The 22,838-nt window shown below is 36.7% G+C and overlaps 1 protein-coding gene across 7 annotated transcripts in view; it reads right to left on the bottom strand.

The window, feature by feature from the left end:
* EBF1 (EBF transcription factor 1) overlaps positions 1-22,838 on the bottom strand; it is a 453,042-nt gene that overhangs the window by 167,728 nt on the left and 262,476 nt on the right. For all 7 annotated transcript variants that reach the window (XM_074212516.1, XM_074212518.1, XM_074212517.1 and 4 more), the window contains exon 7: positions 210-291. In XM_074212516.1, the coding sequence (XP_074068617.1) occupies positions 210-291 (82 nt within the window). The remainder of the gene's footprint in view (positions 1-209; positions 292-22,838) is intronic.

Here is a 22,838-nt window from a genome sequence, read left to right as displayed (position 1 = left end):
AAGAAAAATCTAGAGAAGGCTCCCAATAAAGAAAGGTACTCCTGTGGAAAATATATAGAAGGGCATGAACAATAATCATAGACGATGAAGTAGGAATGGGCTAGAGTCTTGACAGTTGAAAGGAGTACTCTATTGTTGGGATTAAGAATCCCTTGAGGGATCACAGTAATTTTTTATATTACAGTCTGATTTTAAGATAGTACACTCACCTGGAATCTCCGCATGTCCCGAGGGTTTCCTGCATTTTTTAGGCAATTTTGGTTACATTTGAGGAAAAATTTCAAGAAGAACCTGTGAAGGAAACAAATGTCTTGGTCAGCATCACACACCTTGGCAACAAAGTCACAGGGTATTTCTAGACAGAATATACTGTTCTCCCTCAGCATCTCTTGAAATAAACATAAGCTAAATTGTTCCAATATTTCACGTAGGAAGCTTTAACTTCTTTACTGGATACAATCTGAGCCATGCTCACGATAGCAAAACTCTCAGGACTACCAACAGATCTGATAGAAGAATTGCAAAAATAAGCCCCAAACTCAGTAAAAATTTCACTGTAATTTTAAGACAGATATTCATTGTATAAGAATTTCCCAAGATTCCCTAAGCCAGAATATTTCTAGTAATATGAGGCAATTCCCTCTAATTTCACAAAAGATGAATATCTGGCAAAATATACACCATGAATATAAATTCTCCATAAGCATATTTACCCAAACAACTCCACTGAATAAATTAGGCTGATTGTCAGCACCACAAACGTTTATTGGGGTTTAAGTGTAGAGAAACTGCCCTGCTGGCCTTGGACAAGTTTACCTCTGTTTTTATATCTTCTTTCCTAGGATATAGCTTCATCACAAAAGCTATGGAAGTTTCAACAAAGGAGAATCCTCCTTCATGCCATTTTCTTCCCTGAATCAGCTCCATATTGAAATCTTTAATTTTGATGAATCATGGCCTGGTCACAGATTCAGACATCAAGTAAGCACAGGAAACTTGTAATGATGGAAAAGACCAACTGGTCTATAAGATGGAACCAGAGCTAATCACTTTCAAAGAAACCAAAATCTTTTCATTTTGAGGGGGGCTGGGAGGGTGGGGAAAGGGCAATATCTATTTCAGTAAGTTGCCCAAAGTGCTCCTACTCCCTGGTCCTTTGAAATAAAGATGTTTCAGGGAGATTCAGGGAAAGATTTTCAAACACAACTATTTTCCATAAATATCAGAATGCCTAAAATACAAGCTATGTAATTTTTTTCTTTGTCAATGTTTTCTTTTTTTATTTTACCTTCAAGTTTATGTCCATGTCAAAATCTTACTTCAACACAAAGAAGAGTCATGATGCCATATAATTCAAATTATTTTTTAAATTTTATTTATTTAAGGCAATGGGGTTGAGTGACTTGCCCAAGGTCACACAGCTAGACAATTATTAATTGTCTGAGGCTGGATTTGAACTCAGGTCCTCCTGGCTCTAGGGCCAGTGCTCCTCCTAGCTGGCCCTAATTCAAAGTTTATTCCAAAAATTAACACAATGACCATCAACTGATTATCCTGAGGAAGAAATAATAATGGACAATGGTCTTAACAAATTAATGAATTAGTTATTGCAAAGATAAAGGTCAAAATTATTTCTAACAATGAAATCATTGCCATAAAAGAAAAACTCCATTTTCTGCCACCAAAAAAGACTGTTATAAAAAGATACATCTTTTAAAAAAAAGACACTGACTTCTATATGAGAGTACACAAATACACACACACACACACTCATGCACACAAAAGTAAACATTTGACTAAAATATTTTCTTCCGTATTATGCATCACTCAACTGTCGACCCATGAAAACCAGTCTTTGAATAATAATCCATCTCAGTTTCCAGGCTCTCTCCCCAGGAGCCAAGGTTTGTCAACCTTTTGTCCAAGATAAACTTCTGGCCAGGCACCACTGAAACCTAACTGTATAAAATGAAATCTGACTGTGGGCACAAGCCCCAGACACAAACATATGTGGTGAACTCAGCCACACTTGCATGTAAAAGATGATTAATAAGTGATAGACTAATTATTTCAGGTTACTTTCCAATGAGGTCTAGGTAGTAAGGTCAAAGGTTCTGGGGATAGAGAAAAATAATCTCTTCATGGGATCCTCTCCCTAAATTTCTATACAGCAATGGGGTTAGCCCTCTGTATAGAGGATTCAGCCACAGTTCCAATAGGCTTGCAACAAACCTCTTTCATGCAAGGAGGGGGGTTAGGTTGCTATTAACTCTCCTTTCATGATGGAGTTTGAGACAATAATCCAGGAAAACTGAATAAGGAAACTAATCTCACAGTACCCCTAAAGAAATCACATTAAGTTAGATTAATGAATTTAGATGTGAAAAGAAACCTATTTGACAAAAGGAACAATTCCAAATAAAAAGGCCCCCAACTCCAAACTTAGGGATGGCAATGTGTGTGAGGGTGAGTGTGAGTGTGTGTCTGTGTGTATGTTTGAAAGAAGTTGAGAATGGGGGAAAGGGGGATGCAGGGTAGAATCTAAGGTTTAAGATTAAAGTAATGGTGGAAAGAAACCAATCACATTTCCCTTCATTTCAACCCTCCAAGTCCTGGTCATCTCAAGTACACACGATTCACTATATAAGCCTCCATAGTCCGGTTGTGACAGTTAGTCAGATTGTAGAAGGAGCTGTCAGCACAAACCCTGGCAGACAACTGCTTGCCACCGTGAGGAGGTCTGTAACTGTGCCAAAAATGGATTTTGAAAGACAAGTAATAGGGCATTAATTCTTGCCAAAGAAAAACAGAATGCAGGTACTTGTAGATCTTACACTTGAGAGATGGGCTCTCCTGTCAACAACTCATCATTTAGCATGCAAGTTATGAAGGGCATGGACACTAGATCCCAATTGCCCTAAGCTGCCCCTGCCGTGTGGAATGCTGGCAGAATTTGGAGCCCGCCCCTTCAGGGCCCTCTCCCGATGGATCGGTTGCTGAAATCGAAAGCCTCACCATCTGTTGTGGAGGATAGACATCCCTGTCAACTGGTGCCCAGGGCCTCACACAAGCCCTTATGTGGCAAAGACACTTTGAACAACTTATTCTTTGGGGAAAAGCAGGCTCTACCCCAAGGGGATGTGGGAATTCTTCAGAGTTTTCCCCTAAGTAGGTGCCAAGAGGCTGACCCCTTTGGATTGTACTTTCCCTAAAGGAATATATTCCACAGAGAGGTGGTAGATCTAAGAGTTAAAAATAATTACCATTGGAGAGAAGGCTTCTTCTCTGGCATGCAAATGTAGGAAAGATTTGTCAGGCTAAGGTTGCAAGGCGTTGGTAAACACTGGGACATATGTGCATCTGCTGATCAATTGAAAAGGTCCCAAACATGAAGAAGGCTTTTTAATGAAGTCCTAGTTATTGTAACTCAAAAGTTTTCATTTTTCTAATGAATTACAACATTGTGTGTGTCTGTGTGTGTGTGTGTGTGTGTGTGTGTGTGTGTGTCTGTTTTATAAAGTGTTGTCAGCAGAACGGTAATACAGCCTCACTCCAACTGTGAGAGCCTGACCCAGGGGCGGGGACAAAGCTCCTATTTACCCAGTGGAGTCCTGCATAGTTCCATAAACTCCAGGAAACAGCCCAGCAGGGACCAAACTCCTTTTAACTCTAGTCTTTTTTTGGTGGGAAATTCTACACATGGATATATGTTATAACCACAGTTAACAATAGGCTAATGTCCAACTTTAGTCTAAGGAATTGGTAAACGTTCAATGTAAGGTTAATCTCAAGGGCCAGAGAGAGAGAGAGAGAGAGAGAGAGAGAGAGAAAAGAAAGTTTAATTTAACCTGCTCCATCTGGAAAGACAGTCAATAAAGGCATGCATACACATACATACACACACACATAGACATACAAACACACGTGACAAAATCAAAGCTGTATTACCATCTGAAATTGTTGTTTAGTTTATAGTAAGTATGAGTCAACACCTTGGGCTAATATTAGTCCATATCCTGTAATTGGGCATTAGTTGTCATCCATGCCAGTATATGGATATAATCAATTAATTTGATCCAGTTAAGGCAGTCTTCTATGCTGATGGCTAATCAATTCAACATTCAATCAAAAGTATTTATGAAATGCTTTTGATAAGGTCAGATAATTGCACCCAGGTATTGTGAGAGTTCTATGATTCCTGGGGAATTCAAATTGATTGGATAGGCAAGGAGGATCTACTCTTATCTGTGTCCAAAGATAGATCAAAAGGATAGTGAGGGCACATACAAATACCTTAAGATTAGTTGAAAAGACTGGGAGTATGTCATATATAGGAGAGAAGATCCAAGTGAACCTGATAATAATTTTGCTGTTCAGTGGTATTTAATTCTATGTGACCTCATTTAGTATTTTCTTGGCAAAGACACTGGATTGGTTTGCCATATCCTTCTCCGGTTCATTTTACAGATGAGGAAACAAGGCAAACTTGCCCAGGGTAACACAAGCAGTAAGAATCTTAGTCTAGATTTGAACTCAGATCTTCCTGACTCTAGCCCAGACATTTGATTGACTGTGCTACCCAACTTCCTCAGTGGGACTTGATAGCTGACCTCAAATATGGGAAGGTACATCATGAAGATGATGGGTTTTACTTTGTTTGTGTGACTACAGAGGCCAGAATTAGGAGCAATGGATAAAATGTATAGACAGTCAATTTCAGCTCACTACAGGGAAAATTTTCCTTAAAAAATAGAGCTGAGTGGAACGGTCTGACTTGGGAAGTTGTTAGTCTCCTGCCACTAGAGTTTTTCTTTAATTTTTTTCTCTTTTTTTTAGGTTTTTTTCTTTTTTTGCAAGGCAAATGGGGTTAAGTGGCTTGCCCAAGGCCACACAGCTAGGTAATTATTAGGTGTCTGAGGCCGGATTTGAACTCAGGTACTCCTGACTCCAGGGCTGGTCCTCTATCTGCTGTGTCACCTAGCTACCCCTCACTAGAGGTTTTCAAATGGTAATATGAATGTTGTGGAATCTACTTCTGTTCAAATATACATTGGATTGGTTGAACTCTGAGATCACTTCCTGGGATTAATAATAAATGTCTAAAAGTCTATTTTGCCACAGTGTAGAATCATCATGTGGCAGGAATGGAGCAATACCTATTCCGTTCCCCTAAGATTGTTTGCTCTCAGATAGATGGAGGTAGAGAAAAAATATTAGATGAGAACTCAGAAGATCGAGGTTTTAGTCCTGGATGTGTGTCTAACTAACTGGGTGACCTTGGGAAATTTATTTGGCCTCTAGCCTAAGTGCAAAATAACAGTCTAGAACCAGGCAACCACTAAGATCTCTTCCAGATTCAAGATGTTATGCTATGTTAATACCTCAAAGATACAGCATTCTTTTTGGAGCTTATGGATATCTGTGTATATGACTTTAAAAATGACTTATATAGGGGTGGCTAGGTGGCGTAGTGGATAAAGCACCGGCCTTGGAGTCAGGAGTCCCTGGGTTCAAATCCAGTCTCAGACACAATAATTACCTAGCTGTGTGGCCTTGGGCAAGCTACTTAACCCCACTGCCTTGCAAAAAAAAAAAAAAACCTAAAAAAAAATGACTTACAGAATAATGACACATATATCTTAATAAACAGTCCATATGTTGAGGTGATTGACCAAAAAACAAACAACAACTTAAATAAGAAAACCAACAATAATTTGGGCAATGATCCCCAAAGTCCAGAGACATATAATCAGAAAATACAGATATTTAAATCATTTTTTAAAGTAAATTATTCAAAATTGAAGGGCAAATTCAGTAAAATAGTCCATTAGGTAACAGATTGTACATAATTAATTATTATGCAAAATATTCTTATAGATCAGAGGCAAGCAGGTTGAAATCTCCCCTCCCTATACCCCAATCCTGAAAAATCACGTTTGGATGTTTTCATCTGTTCTTCTAATGTCCGAGGTTAAAAAAAAAGAAAGGAATAAGGCAGATCTAACTCAAGACATAAAAATCCTATCTGCAGTCTTGAGACTTTCTACAAGCTCTTCTAACTTATGCCTGCAGATGGTTTACATGGCAGATGATCCTGCCAAAAGATATTCAGAGCACGGAGTCTCACTCTGGCCCCTGAGCAGGGAACAGCTGTGTCAAGACAGCCATAGGGTTCCTTTTGTACAGTATTTGGACTGGCACCATACGCAGTGAACTAGAGGGTGACATAGCAAAATGAGTTACAATTCAGAGACCTCAGTGGTGAAGCTGTTTGTTTCAATGAGGGACATTGGCCTTGGCTTCTGCTTCCAACAAGAGAGGGGAAAAAGATAGCAGGGACTACTACATTCTATACTCTATCCTTATAAACAGACAGTATGAGATGCAAAAAGTTGGGAGTTCAGCAATAGATTGGACTCGTACCTTAAATATTTGCAAGCTGTGTGACAATAGACAAGTGACCTTACCTCTCTGAGTCTCAAATTCTTCACCTAGAAAATGTGGATAATGATACCTCTACAACCTACTTCACAGGTTTATCATAGGGAGAGTGACTTGAAAACCTTAAAGAACCATATAAATGTGAATTATTATTACTTTTACCCCGAGATACTGAACTGCAAGGAGCTGAGTTTAATAAACTCTTATATGAATGGATAAATAGGATTTTCCTGCCCATTGCTATGATAAATATGCCTCTTGAAGAAGGGAAAAAAAACTACTTGGAGAGAGAAGATCCTGCATTCCTAATGTCAAAGAAAAGCTTACTTGTTCCCAATACATTGGAGAAATTATTTGAGAACAGTTCATCCATGTGAAAATATGACACCTGTGTGGCTGCCAAGATCAGGAGAGACCTGGAGAGATGAACTGAATGAAGGAAGACTTGGATGAGAAACTGAAACTGTGGAGGAACAAAAGAGACTAACTCCCTCCCTGACCTCCCCTGTTTTCCAAGAACTAAAAGTTCTAGAGACAAGTTGCACCAATCTAACTTCTATAGGTTTCCTTTGGGAGGAGGAAGATTGAAGACCAAGGAATGTCATGGAGGAAATTCTACTCAGGTAAAAACAACTTAATAGTCTCAAATAAGGAGAAATGGAATGGACCTTATGGGTCATCTAATTCAACCCTTGCCATTTACATTGCAAGGAAATAAAGGCGCAGAGAGCTGAAGTGCTTCAAGTCTATCCCCAGAGTTGATCCTCTCAATCACAGTCATCAAGAACGAGACAGATAGTTAACCTAAGCAAAACCTGAAGTATTTGCCTGCTCCTTTGGGAATGAGGACTGTCTTTAAATTGCTATCATCAAAAATAAAACAATCAGATGAGAATCACGCATAAGGTAGTGCTTGGAGACCTTGGGGATGAGGATTGAGAAAGGGACACCAAGAGCTTCATTTCTAGGTCACCAGTTCAAGTCCACGAAACCCCAGGTTGATCCAGATGAGGGCAACCAGATGACAGCTGTCTACCTCTCCCTTGCTAACAAATATCTTCAGTGCATTCTTAGTATACTCTTATTATGGCAATTCAAGGCTATAGAAGTCAACCAAAGACTAAAGAAGAACTGCTCTTATATTAAGGGCAAATTAAAATACTATTTCAAGGTCACCAGAAAGATCTTCCTGAAAATATTTCATCCATATCCTGGTTTATACTTAAAATTCCACAGTTAATAGTAATAATAAGAACAATAATACTTATATGACACTTAAGTATCAAAGCAGAGCCCTGAGGTGAGCAGGGCAAGTATGTTTATCCTCATTTTAAAGAATGAAAAACTGAGACTCAGAAAAAAAAAAATGACTTGCACAGGTTCACATAGCTAGAATTTGGATTTGACAGCCTAATTCTAGTATAGCATTCTTTTCATTACCCAACCTTTGGTTTAACCCTGTTAAAATGAAAACACCCCGGAAGAATAATCCTGCATGTCATTTATATTTAGTGTAAATTCATTAATTCAGTAAACAAATATTTATTGAGCATCTACCAGGATCCTAGAGTAGATCCTATAAATGAATCAGAGCAGGTTTTGATAAGAGAAGAGAAAAAAAAGCAAGAGAGATCTAGGTCCTGAAGGAAGCATGGAGGAGGGAACAAGGAGGAAAAAAGCACAGAACTCAAAAGTGACAGAGACAAACAGTACCCACCTTCATAGCGTTCTCTAAGGCTGACCCTGAAATAAAGCCCATTCACTCTCCTCTTTTGAAATGAGATTTGAAAGTAGCATGAAAATTTCTATCTTTGCCGCTAGGATATTCCCAATTATAAATTTCAATGAGAGATTGCAGTTTTTTTTTTACTCATTGTTTGCATGACAGACTCTCCTCCACCCCTGACTACATAAACCTATGTAACAATTAACTCTTATTGACAAACATGAACAACTATAGTAGTATTATGTTTGATGAGTCAATAGAAATGTGGATGCTGAGGACATGAGAATAAAAACAACAAACAGCATTTTGAGAAGAATTCATCATGGATATACCTTAAGGTAAGATATGTGTGTATAAGCATGCATGTATATGTATAAACTGTTGATATATGTATGTTTCCATACATGCACATATATACATGTATGCACACATATCAAACCATCTACAGCTATGCATATGCAGGCTACCTCTCACTTTTGCCTGCCAAACCAAAATGGTTTTCTCCCAACAGCCTGATATACTTGGTCAGTGACCATAGAGTAATAATTTAAAAGCAGATAATCTCAGATAATAAAATATCTTGAATCCATATCATCACCATACTGAAACCTCAAAAGACTTTCACTGTGAGATAAGGAAAAAGATCTTATTATTTCCATTTTAAAGATGGGGAAAATGGAGCATTCAAATGGCTTTAAATGAAGTCACAGTCACCATCAGAAAGGTAAACTCAGTTCACCTCAGTTCAAACTATTCCTTTTACTACTACTCTTCTTTAAAAATGATTGATGATGCACAGGTATAATTAAAATCATAATATGTTTTCTAAATGTTTTTGTTCAAAGAATACTTTGTGTTCAAGCCTTTCTGTTAATAATAAAAGAAAAAAAAAGGAGAGGGGAATGGCAGGGAGGATGAGAGTCAAGAAAAGGATAAAGCTCAAATTAAAACTAGGAGGAATACTCCTTTACCCAGAGATTTATATGATACTAAAATAAGGAAGCCAAGGGAAGTTGTGCAGTCTCCCCTTTAAAGATTTTTGAGAAGAAAGTAGATGATTGATTTATTCATTTACTTGTCTGGTGTCAGTGAACTAGGATAACTTAAGATCCCTTTTGATTTTATTATTTTAACCATTTAAGTCTTATTCTTACACAATTTAGAAAACTGGCAAAAAAATTATTCCCATTCTACAGGAACATAAGTAAAATCAATAACTTATAATAATAACAATAATAGTAATTTCCATTTATACTGTGCTTTAACATTTGAAAAGTATATTTCATGTATGGTCTCATTTAAACCTCAAAATAACTGAGGCATATAATAGAGAATAAGTATCTTACATAAAGACATACACCAATAAGTTTCTGATTCAATATTTGAACCTTGATATTCCAGAAAAGGATAGCTAGGTGGCACAGTAGATGGAGTGCTGGGCTCAGAGTCAGGAAGAATATTCTTCCTGAGCTTAGTCTCCTCATCTATAAAATGAGCTGAAGAAGAAAATGGCAAAGTACTCCAGTATTTTTGCCAAGAAAACTCTAAACAGGGTCATGAAGAGTCATACATGACTGAAAAACAATTGAACAAAAATACCATAGGAATCTAGATGGCATAGCGAATAGTCAGGAAGATCTTTCAAATCTCACCTTGGACAGTTGTTACTTGTGTGACCCTGAGTGTCACTTAATCTCTCTCTGCCTCAGTACCCTCATAAAATGGGAATAATAATAGCACCTGACTCCCAGGATTTTTTTGAGGATCAAATGATATCATATTTGTAAAACCCTTGGCAAATCTAAAAGTGATATAAAAATACTAGTATTTACTAGTGCTATTGTTGGGATTCAAGACTCCAAATCCACTTTGCATTCCAATATGTCAAGTGACTAATTACCTAGTTGGTGCCTAATATATAGGCGTTATTCCCTAAATATTTTTTACATTGAAGCATCTTCGTTACTTGTGATTCAGAATTTGTCAATACAGTAATATCACAACAATTAAAGGAAGAACACCTTAACCATCCGTAAATCTCTGGAGCATTAAAAAATAAAATCAATTGAGAGAATGAGGTAATGCTCCCTTTAGAGTTCATTTCTCATTTTAAAATTTTTATGGATTTTGATTTTCAGTTTGAACTTTTAAATTCATGGGTCTCTTTAAAATGTTCAAAAGAGAAAAAGGAAACAACTGTCATCTAACTAACAGAACTAAGTTCTATAATGAATTTTTTGCAAAAACACTATAACTAATTCTAGGAGGCAGTTAGATTGCTTAGTGGATAGAGCAGTGGAATAGGAAGTATTCAAATTCAACTCTTTTGACACTTATTAGTTGTATGACCCTAGGCAAGTCATTTAACTTCTGTTGGTCTTAATTCACTGGAGGAAAGTTTGACAAATGACCTCAATATCTTTGGTTTTTTGTCTGTTTTTTGGGGGGGGGGCATTGCAAGACAATGGGGTTAAGTGACTTGACCAAGGTCACACAGCTAGGTATCAATTATCTGAGACCAACTTCAAACTCAGGTCTCCTTGAGTATCTATTGTACCTTTTAGCTGCCCCAATTCCAATATCTTTATGAAAAAAACTCCATGGACACAATGATCGATAGGATTATGAAGAGTTGGACCTGATTGAACAACTAAACAACAACTTTGCATGAAATCATATATTTTAAGCTCAAAAATTTTCCATTTTCTCCTCATTGGACTATATCTAGTCATTAAGATATGGGTATTTAAATTGACAATTTAGCAATATCAACACACCAGTATTCCTCTAGATAAACCTTGAAATATATCCCCATTTCTTATAATTCAAAGTCAATCAAACAGGTTTTAACTTTATATATGAGAAGCAGGGGAGATAGAAGATGAAATGAAGTCACTTTGAGGGAAAATTTTAGTACAGAAAGCTTACATTCAAATAGAGAAAATTATCAATAATTATTAAAAAAATGGAATAGGATTAGGAGTTCAAGGCAAAGACCTGCCCAGAAAAGTGTGGCTAGGCAGCTTTACTCTTGACTCACAGGGAACCTGAAGTCCATCCTATAGAGGTTAGATAGTTTATCCTTGAGGAGAAATCAAATTCTAAGCTCTCTGATGGTTATGTTATAGTAGGGCTTCCTTTATGTGTAGGTGAGTCCAGATGAAGATTGTAATCAGTTCCAATTCCTCAATACCAATCCCAATTCCAATCAATTCCTCAAATTCTAATATTTGTAAGCAGACAGGACAACTTTCTAATGTTCAAGAAGGGAAATGTCAAAGACTCTACAGTTTTCAAATATTTTTTAGGAAAGCACAAATAGATTGATTTTACCTGCAACATATAGTTTACATAAGACTTACAAAGTGACTTACTGCCAAGTAGTTGTAATCTGCAGAAAAAAATGGGGGAGATGTAGAGGGGGTATGTGAAATACTTATTCTGGGAAAAAGGAACTTTCCCTCTTGATGAAAGAAAAATTCATTCTAATTATTTTATCTAGCAAGATGAGGAACATGCTAAAAATAATGCACCAGTAGGTCTGAGTTGGAAAACAACACTAATCAACAGGATGCCCCACCTCACTGACATACTCCATTTAATTAACTCAACCCTTAATTTAACTATCTCCTAAATGGCCTTAATAGAAAACTGAAAAGACAAGAACAAATTCAAGCACTAACTCTTCTTTTGATAAACTTTAGTCAATTCTCACTTATTCATCCTAATGAAGAGGAGAAGCCTATAGTATCCAAAATAATAGATCATTTTAAATTAAAATTTAATTTTAACTTTAAATTTTAAAAATTTTAAATAAAATCATTTAAAAAATAAAATTATATTTGAATTTAAAATGTAGAGACTCAATTAGATATAACCACACTAAAATATATATATCTTCTTATTTGTATATATAATATTCACATTATCTCTGCCTATTTCTAAACTTGTTTTAGCCTAATTCTACTATTAGCAAACTGAGATGGAGCTGGGAAGGAGAAATAAGGAAACCCTTAGACACTGAAGATAATCCTGTCACAGAAAACTCAATGTTTGAAGTTTGTTATAGGAAGAGATATCTTATTTTTCTGTGGTAAAGTATGAAGATCCTAGTATCTGAACACTAAAATGAAGATATTCAGTAAGAAATCAGAAATAAACTGTGTCTGGATCTTTAAGATACTTTAAGATACTCCTCTAAACTAATTTCACTGGTCCAATAACTTTTTTTAACCACACCCACTGAGTTCACCACATTGCATTTTCACATTTTCACTGTCATTGCCTGGGCACACACATCATTACTGATAATGAATTTAATTTGAGCAATGACTTCCATTGAAATCTCAGTGAATCTTAACATGCCAACACAGGCAGAAGCCAAATAAAACAAGTGACTCCTTAATTTGGATTTAAAGCTCTGGACTAGCCTCCAAATAAAAATGGCCAGAAAATGCCATATCTACTGAGGACTAATGCTAATCATATGAGCCCCAAATTATTCTGGTTTATATTATAGACTATCCAATAAGTCTGTGTGCTGAGTTCATAAAAATATAAGTAGGAATGTATCATTTTTAAAGGGAATGCAAAATATATTCTGACCTGATTTTACTGAGAGTAGTGTCTAAAGATATCATAAGAAACTAATAAGGAAAAGCTGAGTCTGAAGCTGCCTTGCATACTGAACAATGAATGACACACACATTTAGATTTTACAGGGTATTTCACTCACTCATCTTCCCAGAAATGATAGCATTCCAAAGAGGTTTCTTTTCTTCTCAAAACAAAAACTCTGGACCTTAGCCAAACATTATACCAAAGACAAAAATCACAGAGGGAAATTTGGAGATTTTATAGACTAACCCCTTAATTTTTGAGACGAGAAACTGATTCAAAGAGAAGTGACTTATCCATAGTAAGAGATTTTTTTTGGTAGAACAAGTTTGGTAGAACTGGTTCTAAGCAGACAGAGCTTAGGTGATTTGTCCAGGGGCACACAGAATTTTTTGGCTCCCTGTCCAGCATTCTTTTCAATAAAGCATGCTGCCTTTGTAGAATAGCTCACATTTAAATATCACTCTTTAAAGATTTGCTCAATGCTCTACAAACATCATTTCATTTGATCCTCACAACAATATGTCAAGCAGGTATTACTATATTTTTTTACAAAACAAATTAGTTGATTTTTTTAAAACATTTTAGAAAAGATATGGAAATTGAGGCTTTGAGAGATTAATTTACATGTCCATAGTTAGCTTGGATCTGACGCAGCATTCAAATCTTGACTTCTTTGACTCTACACCTCTACAAAATCATATTCACTCTATTTCATATATCCACGTCCCCCCTAACAAGACTGTAAGCTTTTAAAGGTCAAGGATTATTTTTTCTTTTGACAATATATCCTCAGCACCTTGCCCAGTGCTTGGCATGTTTGACGAATGCTAGTTTATTGGTTGGTTGAGGATAATTAGCCTTGTTCAATCAAATCTGCCTTGGGAAATATCTCAGGTCCTGTTAATAAGGATGCACTTAGAAATGACTGACAGACTTTACCTACTTTGACTAAAAGAGGCAGACACAATGGTCAAAGATGTCCTAAAGTTACTAGGACTCATCAGTGTAGACAATTAAGGCTCAAGCCCCCTTGCTGATACCCAGACTGTAGATGACTATAATCATGCTGGCATCTAAAAATGTTTTAAAATCTTTGTTGAAACTGCAGAGAGTCCCACTGCTAGGGGTTGTTTCTTCTAACAGAAGCAAAATAAAAATGATCCTGTTATTAGTCCAAGGATGGAGTTTCAAATGTTAGCATTGCTACTTTCCAGCTCTGTGACCTTAGACCTTAGACCTCTTTCCCTCTCCAGGTCTCAGTTTGTGGAAGATGTTCTTTAAGATCAATTTTCACTCTATTTCCATGTTCTTAAGTCACTCCACCTCTCTCTGACCCACAGTTTCATTATCAGTAAAATGGGAATAATCATATTGTCTAACCCCATTAAAAGTGTGTTGTAAGCAGCAAATGAAGCAATATATGTAAAAGTATTTTATAAACCATGACACTATACAAATACAAACAATTATTTTATATTGATATATACAAAGATATAAATATATACATATATATGTTTACTTTAAATCATGTTAGGTTCAAAGGAAGTAATACTGAAATCCAAATGCAGCCATATTCAAATTTATCTCAGATTTTTGGCAGCTTTTTCAAGAAAAACTGAAAATTGATGCTGGTATTTTGCTATCATGAGGTTATCACTAAAAGGTAAATAAATGTAGATATGGGAGAATCTCTGTTTTCCCACCTGTTCACAGCAGGATTTTTCAGGGATTTTAATTCAACCCAAAGCTGCAGCCTCTGTTAACATTTTACAACCAATTAGCTGCTCTGGAAAGAAGGCAAACATCTGAGAGTGTCTCCCCCAACACAATGAACCACTTTGCAAATTTTTTCACACTTTCTCAAAATCTACAATTTCCAAAATTCACTGAGATCTGAGGCTTTGTTTTTCAAAGATTTCCTGTCTCCAGTAGACCACCAGTCATTAATGGTAATTTCTAAAAGCAGTGCATTAGAATGAGTCCAAACCGGAGAGCAGGAGAACAAGATCCTAATGCTGACCATTAATAGCTAACATTTACTATGTACCAGATACTATGCTAGACATTTACAATTAATATCATTTGATCCTCACAACCACCCTAGAATGTAGGTGATATTATATCCCCATTTTACAGATGAAGAAGCTGAAGCAGACAGAGCTTAGGTGATTTGTGCAGGGACATACAGAAAGCCTCTAAGGGCACATTAGAATTCAATCAAGTCTTCCTGACTCTAGATTCAATGTTTTATCTACTGCACCACCTAGCTGGCCCTGCTATGAATTCCCTAGGAGACCTTGGATGAATCACTTCCTTTCTCTGGATCTTGGTTTCTTCACCTCTAAGACAAGAATTACACTAAATGATGTCCAAGATCCTTTCCAGCTCAAACAACCTATGATTATAATTAGTTATTATTTTTGCTTCACTGGACTTATTATAAAACAGCTGCCCCCTCCAGGGCATGAGTAATATGCAAAACAGTAATATAATAATGGCTACCTGGTTCTTTCAGTCATATACCATCTCAAGACATATCCAAATCTTTTACCATGTAGAATCATTTCCTAGAAAAACTGCAGAACAGAAACTACTCAGCAATCATTAGTGACCAGAGTCATTTAACCTTTGTTATTTTTTTAGTTTTTCTATAAGACGTCATATCCAGTATCTCAAATGTCATTCAGAACTATCACATAAAGTAGAAAGGATATGCTTCATCCCCATATGACAGCAGAAGAAACTGAGCCCCCCCTCCCAGAAAGTTTAAGTCATCACTAAGTACACTTATTTCCTCTTCTCAGACCCAAACTCTTTACATTTTTAAATAGTAAAAAAAAAAGAAACAACTCAAATTCTTGGCAGTCTCTTCCTGGACCTCCTTAAGGATGAAATTACTTAACCTCTCTAGGTTTTAGTTTCCTCTTCTGTCAAATAAGAGGATTGGACCAAATTATCTCCAAGGTTTCTGAGAGCTCAAAGTATATAATCTATGATCTCTGCCCCAATTCCATGATTCCCTGAAAACAGGTTAAAATTCTAGGGTATAATTCTTCCAGATATTGATAACATTTCTGAGGATGTAGGGTTAGGTGCATCTTCTTTTTATTAGTCAAATGAAAGTCATTTCACTGCCTGAATTGAACATCTTCCCCACACTATTCAATTCAATTCAATAAACATTTCTTAAGTACCTACTAGGCACTGTGCTAAATGCTGATTAAAAACATCCTAACTGCAACTTATCTCCAAACAAATATATCCATTTCTCCTTAGAGCTTGTTATCTAATTATAAAATGGAAAATTAGTGGGAGAGAAAACATCAACCACTTTCTATTCGACTATGACAGCTCAGAATAATGGGCACCCAGATTCAAATCTAACTTCTGAAACTTATCAACTGAGTAATCTTGGGAAAGACACTAACTTCTCTGAAAATCAGTTCTCTCATCTGTGAAATGTGGGTAATAGATGTACCCATCTATGAGATTCTTATATGAATAAAATGAGATAAAGCACAGAAGGCACTTTACACACCTCAAAACACAATATAAATGTGAGCCATTATAGAATTTGGAACAAGATGCCACATAATAACATTTTTATCCCTGTATTCTCTCACCCACTGTTCTAGGATTTCTAGGTTGATCCAAGTAGATCTCAGATCCATATGAGGATATCCTCAAATTCAACATTAAAATGGATTTCCAGAAGAAGGCCAGAAAACTAAATTCATGTTTTGTTTTTTTTTTCCTTGAAACATAAGAGGTTTTGATGTACTCTCTGGTTCTATGATTCCTAGTCAAAGAGATGGGTCCAGAATCTGCCTCCCCCACTGCTGGTATGGCAAATTACGATTTCATTCTGTAAATAGTTGAGGAAAAAGCCACATAATTTTCAAACCACAAGCTAGGATTGCCCAAAGGCAGCCTTCCCACTGACTTCACCCAATAGTACAACCTTGTTTTGTTCAAGGGCAAAGGGGGATGGAGTTCACTGTGTTACTGAAACATGGGGTAGGAATTTCTTTCATCAGAGAGTTTCCTCTCTAGGCTTCTCAGATACTCAAAAGAAAAATGCTAAAAATTGTCTTTCAAAACCTCCTCTCCACTCCCGAAGAAACCATTCTAGAAAGGTAGATAAAGAAGGGACATTAAAGTCTAATCTAACACTTTCATGTTATTCCAGAATCACACAGTCTAATGATAGAACTGGGATAGAACCAGTAGACTCCTTTTCCTTCAACATAATGCTATCAATACCACCCTATCAGCAACTTACTTATTTTTATTAATAAAAATCTAGCTAGAAATCATACCAAAATCCAAGACATTGGTAAAATATACATGCATTTTCAATTGCAAAATGATGATTTCATTTCTTGGTTTTCCTGGAATTAATACCATGCAATTTTTTTTACCAGCTTTCTAAATTACCAGATTACTAGAGGATCTGTGATTTCTTCAGTGGGGCATCTGCCGCTTAGTGGATCTGTCTGAGGTAGCATGGAGAAGATAATAATAATAATAATAATAATAATAATAATAATAATAATAATAAACATTTACATAGCATTATATACCAGAAATTATTCCCAACAATTATTCTCTCATTTAATCCTCACAATAGCCCTTAAAAGTGGATTCTATTATTATCCTTATTTTAAAGTTGGAGAAACTGAGGCAATCAGAAGTTAAATAACTGTCCTAAGTCATTTAACTAGCAACTGTCAATAGGAAAAAAGTTGAACTCATTTTCTTGACTCTTTCTCCAGCATTTAATCCACTAAACCATGGATCTTTTGCCTCTTACATTACAGTGATAATAGCAGCTTACATTTTCATAGCCTTGAGTGATTATATTTTCCTCTGACAAATGTTCAAATGATGTTCTTTCTATTTTAAACAGGAGACTGAAGCCCAGAGTGGTTATGTGATTTGCCCAAGTTCACCCAGTTATTGGCAGAACCAGAACCCAATTCAGACATTTTAACTTTCAGACCAATATTCTGTCCACTACACCCAAGGAGACACTCAGTCCCCAGCATTCCTGGGTGTGGCCTGAAGCAGATTAAAATAGAATTGGGAAAAATTTGACAAAGTAAAATACATTACAACATAGATAATATTATATCTTAAAGCTAAATCAATATGTGACCCCATTTCTATTTGATTTTGATACCTTTTCATTACACTATGCTGAAGTAATGAGAAATTAGAATTTCCACATTTCAAATGTAGTTTCTGAAATTTGGTGATCAAGTTTTGGAATTCTACACCAGAATACAATGCCAAGCAGAAGGTCTATATCTACTTCTTTTATCACCTCATACCTAACCTAAGAGTAAACATAAGCCCTTCTATTTCTACTTCCATTCTCAAGGAAGGGGTACAACAGACCATCTCAATTCAACCTTATACACAAGCTACACAGATAGCTCCCATCTCCCAGGTAATAACTGCATAGTTAGGTACACCCATGTGTAACTTGGACAAGTCATTTCCTCTCTCTTGGCAAATGGTTCACATCTGAATCCCTTAACTTTTTTTAATGTCATGGAGTCCTTTCAGAGACTGGTGAAACCTATGCATTCCTACTCAGAATAATGTACTTAATGCACAAATAAAATAGAGAATTATAAAAGAAACCAATTTTATTGGAATTGTTATTAATTTTTTTAATTCCCTGGACCTCAGGTTAAGAATCTGTGGTAGATGATTTTCAAAGTTCCTTCTAAATATATTGTTTATGTGAGCTCTTGATCCCCACACATAGTAGGCCCTAGTTTTTATACTAAATATAAAAAGTGAAGAAGAGGAGAAATGACCCACATATGTCTAGTTTCTTGATTTTTTTGCTGAAGAGCTTTCTAAGTCACTGTCTACTCTTTCTAAAATGAAGGGTCAATGTTTGCATAATGATTGTGACAAGTCTCTCCAGAATTAAAGTCCTTTATTATCACATTAGGACTGAAAAAGTCACCTAATTAACAGTATTTATCCTCATTTACTCAGCAAAAGGACTGATCTTCAATCACTGCTTCTGTTTAATTACTTTTCTTAGCACAACTTTTTTTTTCACTCAGTTGACCCTTCATGTACTCAGTTTAAAAAATGTGTTAAAACATCCTACACACACACACACACACACACACACACACACACACACACACACAAAGTACCAGTTATGATGCTAGGCTTTATTCATTTGAATAAAGACACACCAGGGTCTGTCAGAGTTCGCTCAATGCCTTTGATTTAGCATCCATAATGGTGTCATCCTTTAGTTGGAGATCTGCTCAGAGTAAGTGATGACAGAGAACAGAATGCCTGTTAATTGTAATATGACACAAGCATTATAAGACCTGCTATCCAGTGGTAAACTTGCATTAGTTTAGTTGACTGAGAAAATCAGGAGCATCAAACTAACAGTTCTTTAAAGAAAACATCAGTTGCAGTTGACACCCACTTCCTTCTTAGGTTTTGCTTCTTCACACTCATGTGTTCAAGGGGAGGGAAATTTTGTTTGCTTGCTTTAATATCAAAATAAAGTCACTTTCAGCTAACAAGACAGATTGATAATACCTTACTTTGTTTTGGAATTATTTTTTGCAAGATATCAAGGCAATAAAAAAGTCAATGCTAAATCTTTGAGAGGTCACGTGGGTGTGCCTATCTATCTATGCAGTTATCATTACCTAAAAGATGGGAGCTGTCTGTGTAGTGTGTGCAAGTGGATGAATTCTGTCTGCATGTTGTACCCCTTCCTATCTTTTCTTTTTCTTATTTGGAAACAAAATTATTCACAACTCTATTTCAAATTGAGGAGTCAGAGTTGGGGGTGCAAAACAACTCTTAAATTGGTGAAGCCCATATTAATCATGGAATCATGAGATTTTATTTTTTGAGGCAATCAGGGTTAAGTGAGTTGTCTAGGGCCACACAGCTAGTAAGTATCTGAGGCCTCATTTGAACTCAGGTCCTCCTGACTTTAGTTCTTTCCACTGCACTTCTTAGCTGTTCCAATAATAGGATTTTGAACAGGAAGAGAGCTTAGAAATCAGCTAGTTCCACTCCTTCATGTTACAGATGAGGAAACTGGCAGATTGAGAATATCCTAGGGCAACACAAATATACAGCCAGGATCCAAAGCCAGACCTCTAGCTTTAGAATTTATAGCTCATTACGTTCTTGCACGGGAGACCTAGAAATTATTTAGCAAAAAAATAAAAAAGGACTTTACTAACTCCCAATGGAATGAAAATTAGTTGTACTTAGGTCAGTGGATGCTTGACTCCAGAATAGTAAAGATTCCAAGGTAGGAAGAGAGTGACTCCAAATACTTTGAGGCAGAACCACTCAGATAATGGCATTGTACAGTGGATGGTTAGACTACAAGGCCTACACACTCACTGTGGGAGCATGCGAAAAGTTGTAATCAGCCTAAAACCTGATGCTGTGTTCCATTTTATCTTGTGAGAGGGCAAAAAATACTCATCTAAGTTAAAACATGTGGTAGCAAATAGAATCACAGAATCGGAACCCCTAAAGGGGTTGCCACCTTTAATGAAAGGAATTTCTACTATGTTGCAATCATCTTTTCTGATTGTACTATGTTATGGGAATATTTATTTTTTCCATATATTACTTTTTTTAAAAAAAGTAATTTCCACTATATCATAACCACAGATGTTGTCATTCCCACTAATTTTCCCTTGAATCTTTATCATGAACACCTGGACAAATGGGTCCTACTTAGATGGAGACAGTTCCATATAAAACATCTTTTAGAGTCAATGCAATTCAGGAAGACAAGGCAAAATAGCCTTCATCAGGAGAGTAAGAAGATGATGGCCCTAAACTACTTTCCCAGAAATGGTATCAACTCTAGACCTGTTATCCCTAGTTCTACCCATTGTCAGAAAATCAGGAATGAGTCAAGTTCATAGATCAGAAAACTGGAGCTGGAAGGGAGCTTGAAAAGTATGACTACTCCCCATTTGACAAAAGAGGAAACTAAGATCACAGAGAAGCTAAGTATTTTGCTTAGGACCTAGGGTAATTAGCAGCAGAATTGAATCCTCTAATGCTGAATTCAGCACTCTTTTTACCTGCCAATGAAATAATTCAAAGTTCTACCTAATCTTGATGAATATCTCTAGAATTGTTCCTATATATCATTTTGACCACTTATTCTTTGTAGATAGAGGTCTGGACTTGGGGTCAGAAGGACTTGCAATTAAACACTGCTTCAAAATCTTAATAGCTGTGTGACCCTAAGCAAGTCACTCCCTCAACTCTCTCATCTGTGAAATGTAGATAATAATGGCACCTTCAACACAGCATAGTCATGAGGACCAAAGAAGATAACCAAAGTCAAGTGATTTTCAAACCTCAAAGCACTAAATATGGTATATAAATATTATGATAGCATGTTAGTTAAATAGTTGAAAGGCCCTGTACTCTGTCTCACAGATACTGATGATGAAATAAGATCCAATCCTTTCCTTAAGGACTTTGCAATAGTTTCCCCATAAAACAAGCTCTTGGAACCCCATGACTCAGGCAAACTGGGCTCTTCACTTTTCTCTGATTTATCTTTTTTCTGCTTCCAGACATTTGCTATTCTCTCTCTCCTCTACCTCTCCCATCTCTCTCTCAACAGAAAGTCTACATTTTTTCTAGCTAAAGTAAAATGATATTCACTTTATAAAATTTTCACTAACAGTAACAACAAGAAGTGATTTATCCTTTCTTCTGAACTCTTATACTACTTGGTACCACTCCTGGGGTACTCATCACATGATCCTGAAAATGTTGCATTCATGTCATGTCTCTCCAGTCTATTAAGTCCTTAAAGAACCATCTGATTTGTTTTTTTTGTTGTTGTTTATTTTTGGTGGATTTTTGGCAAGGCAATGGGGTTGACTTAATTAACTAGCTAAGTAATTATTAAGTGTCTGAGGATAGATTTGAACTCAGGTTCTCCTGACTCCAAGACTGATGCTCTATCCACTGCAGCACCAGTTGCCCCCATATGATTTGCTTTTGCTGCAATTCCAACATCTAGCAGTGTCATGTACAAATTAAGTGTTCAATACATATTTGTTGACTGGATGAATTAATTAATTTTGGCCAAATATTGTACTTTGAAACATACCAAAACATGCAAGACTTCCATTGCTGGAGAGATCAAAAGCTAAGATGGTGCCAAGCGGAGACACAATCTGTACCAAGGCCATTGCTGAGTCAGAATATCTTCCAGCTGATTCTTCAAGACTCTCTCCTTAGTTCTGCCTACTCACCCCCCAGGCCTCAACACTGAGAAGGAGAGACTGAAGTGTGCAAAGTGGCCTAGTCTCAGATTTGGAGGGAAGCCACTGTCAGGTGGAAAGGTGCCACCCTCCATGGCCTCTGCAAGCTACAGACTTGGCAGGCATCTCTACATGGCTCCCTCTGGTGCAACTGGGCCAATCTCACTTTCACGGATGATGAGAAAACCCTGTGCCAGCTGACTTCCATGCTGTGATGCTTTTTTCAAACCCCGTGGTCTGTTTAGACTCTGAACTTGAGTTCTGTTGTTGCTTAATGGTTTGCAAGTTGTGCAGGTGACATTCTCCCAATTACTCTGGATGGGTTTCTGCATTTTTGCTTCTATCCTTATTCAGATCAGCAGTCTTGCCTAATTAACACCCTGTGTCTGTCTCCGCTGCATGTATGTCTCAGGGCACAAATGCCTTTTGACTCAGAACACTGACATCACTGTCATTACATCCGCCTGCAGCACCCTGCCCATATGCAGCAGAAAAGCCTTAGTCCTCAGCTGTTCTGCTGCATCAGTATCATAGTGAGTGTGAGATGCATTCCAGAGCCTGTCGGATTAACCTCTGGGATGACACCCAGTTTTAGCTTTAGCCTTACTAAATCCTCAACAAAAACTTTAACAGCCATAGCTGATTTAGAACCTAAACTGTAAATCTCCTCTCCTTGTGACAGAACCACTAAAGAGTTGAGTGGAAGCTATTCAGCTCTTTTCTGGACACTTACAACT

Source organism: Macrotis lagotis, chromosome 1 (assembly GCF_037893015.1).
Source record: "Macrotis lagotis isolate mMagLag1 chromosome 1, bilby.v1.9.chrom.fasta, whole genome shotgun sequence".
NCBI lineage: Eukaryota > Metazoa > Chordata > Mammalia > Peramelemorphia > Peramelidae > Macrotis > Macrotis lagotis.
The sequence above is the reverse complement of the archived record's forward strand: the minus strand, read 5'-3'. Positions and strand labels throughout refer to the sequence as shown.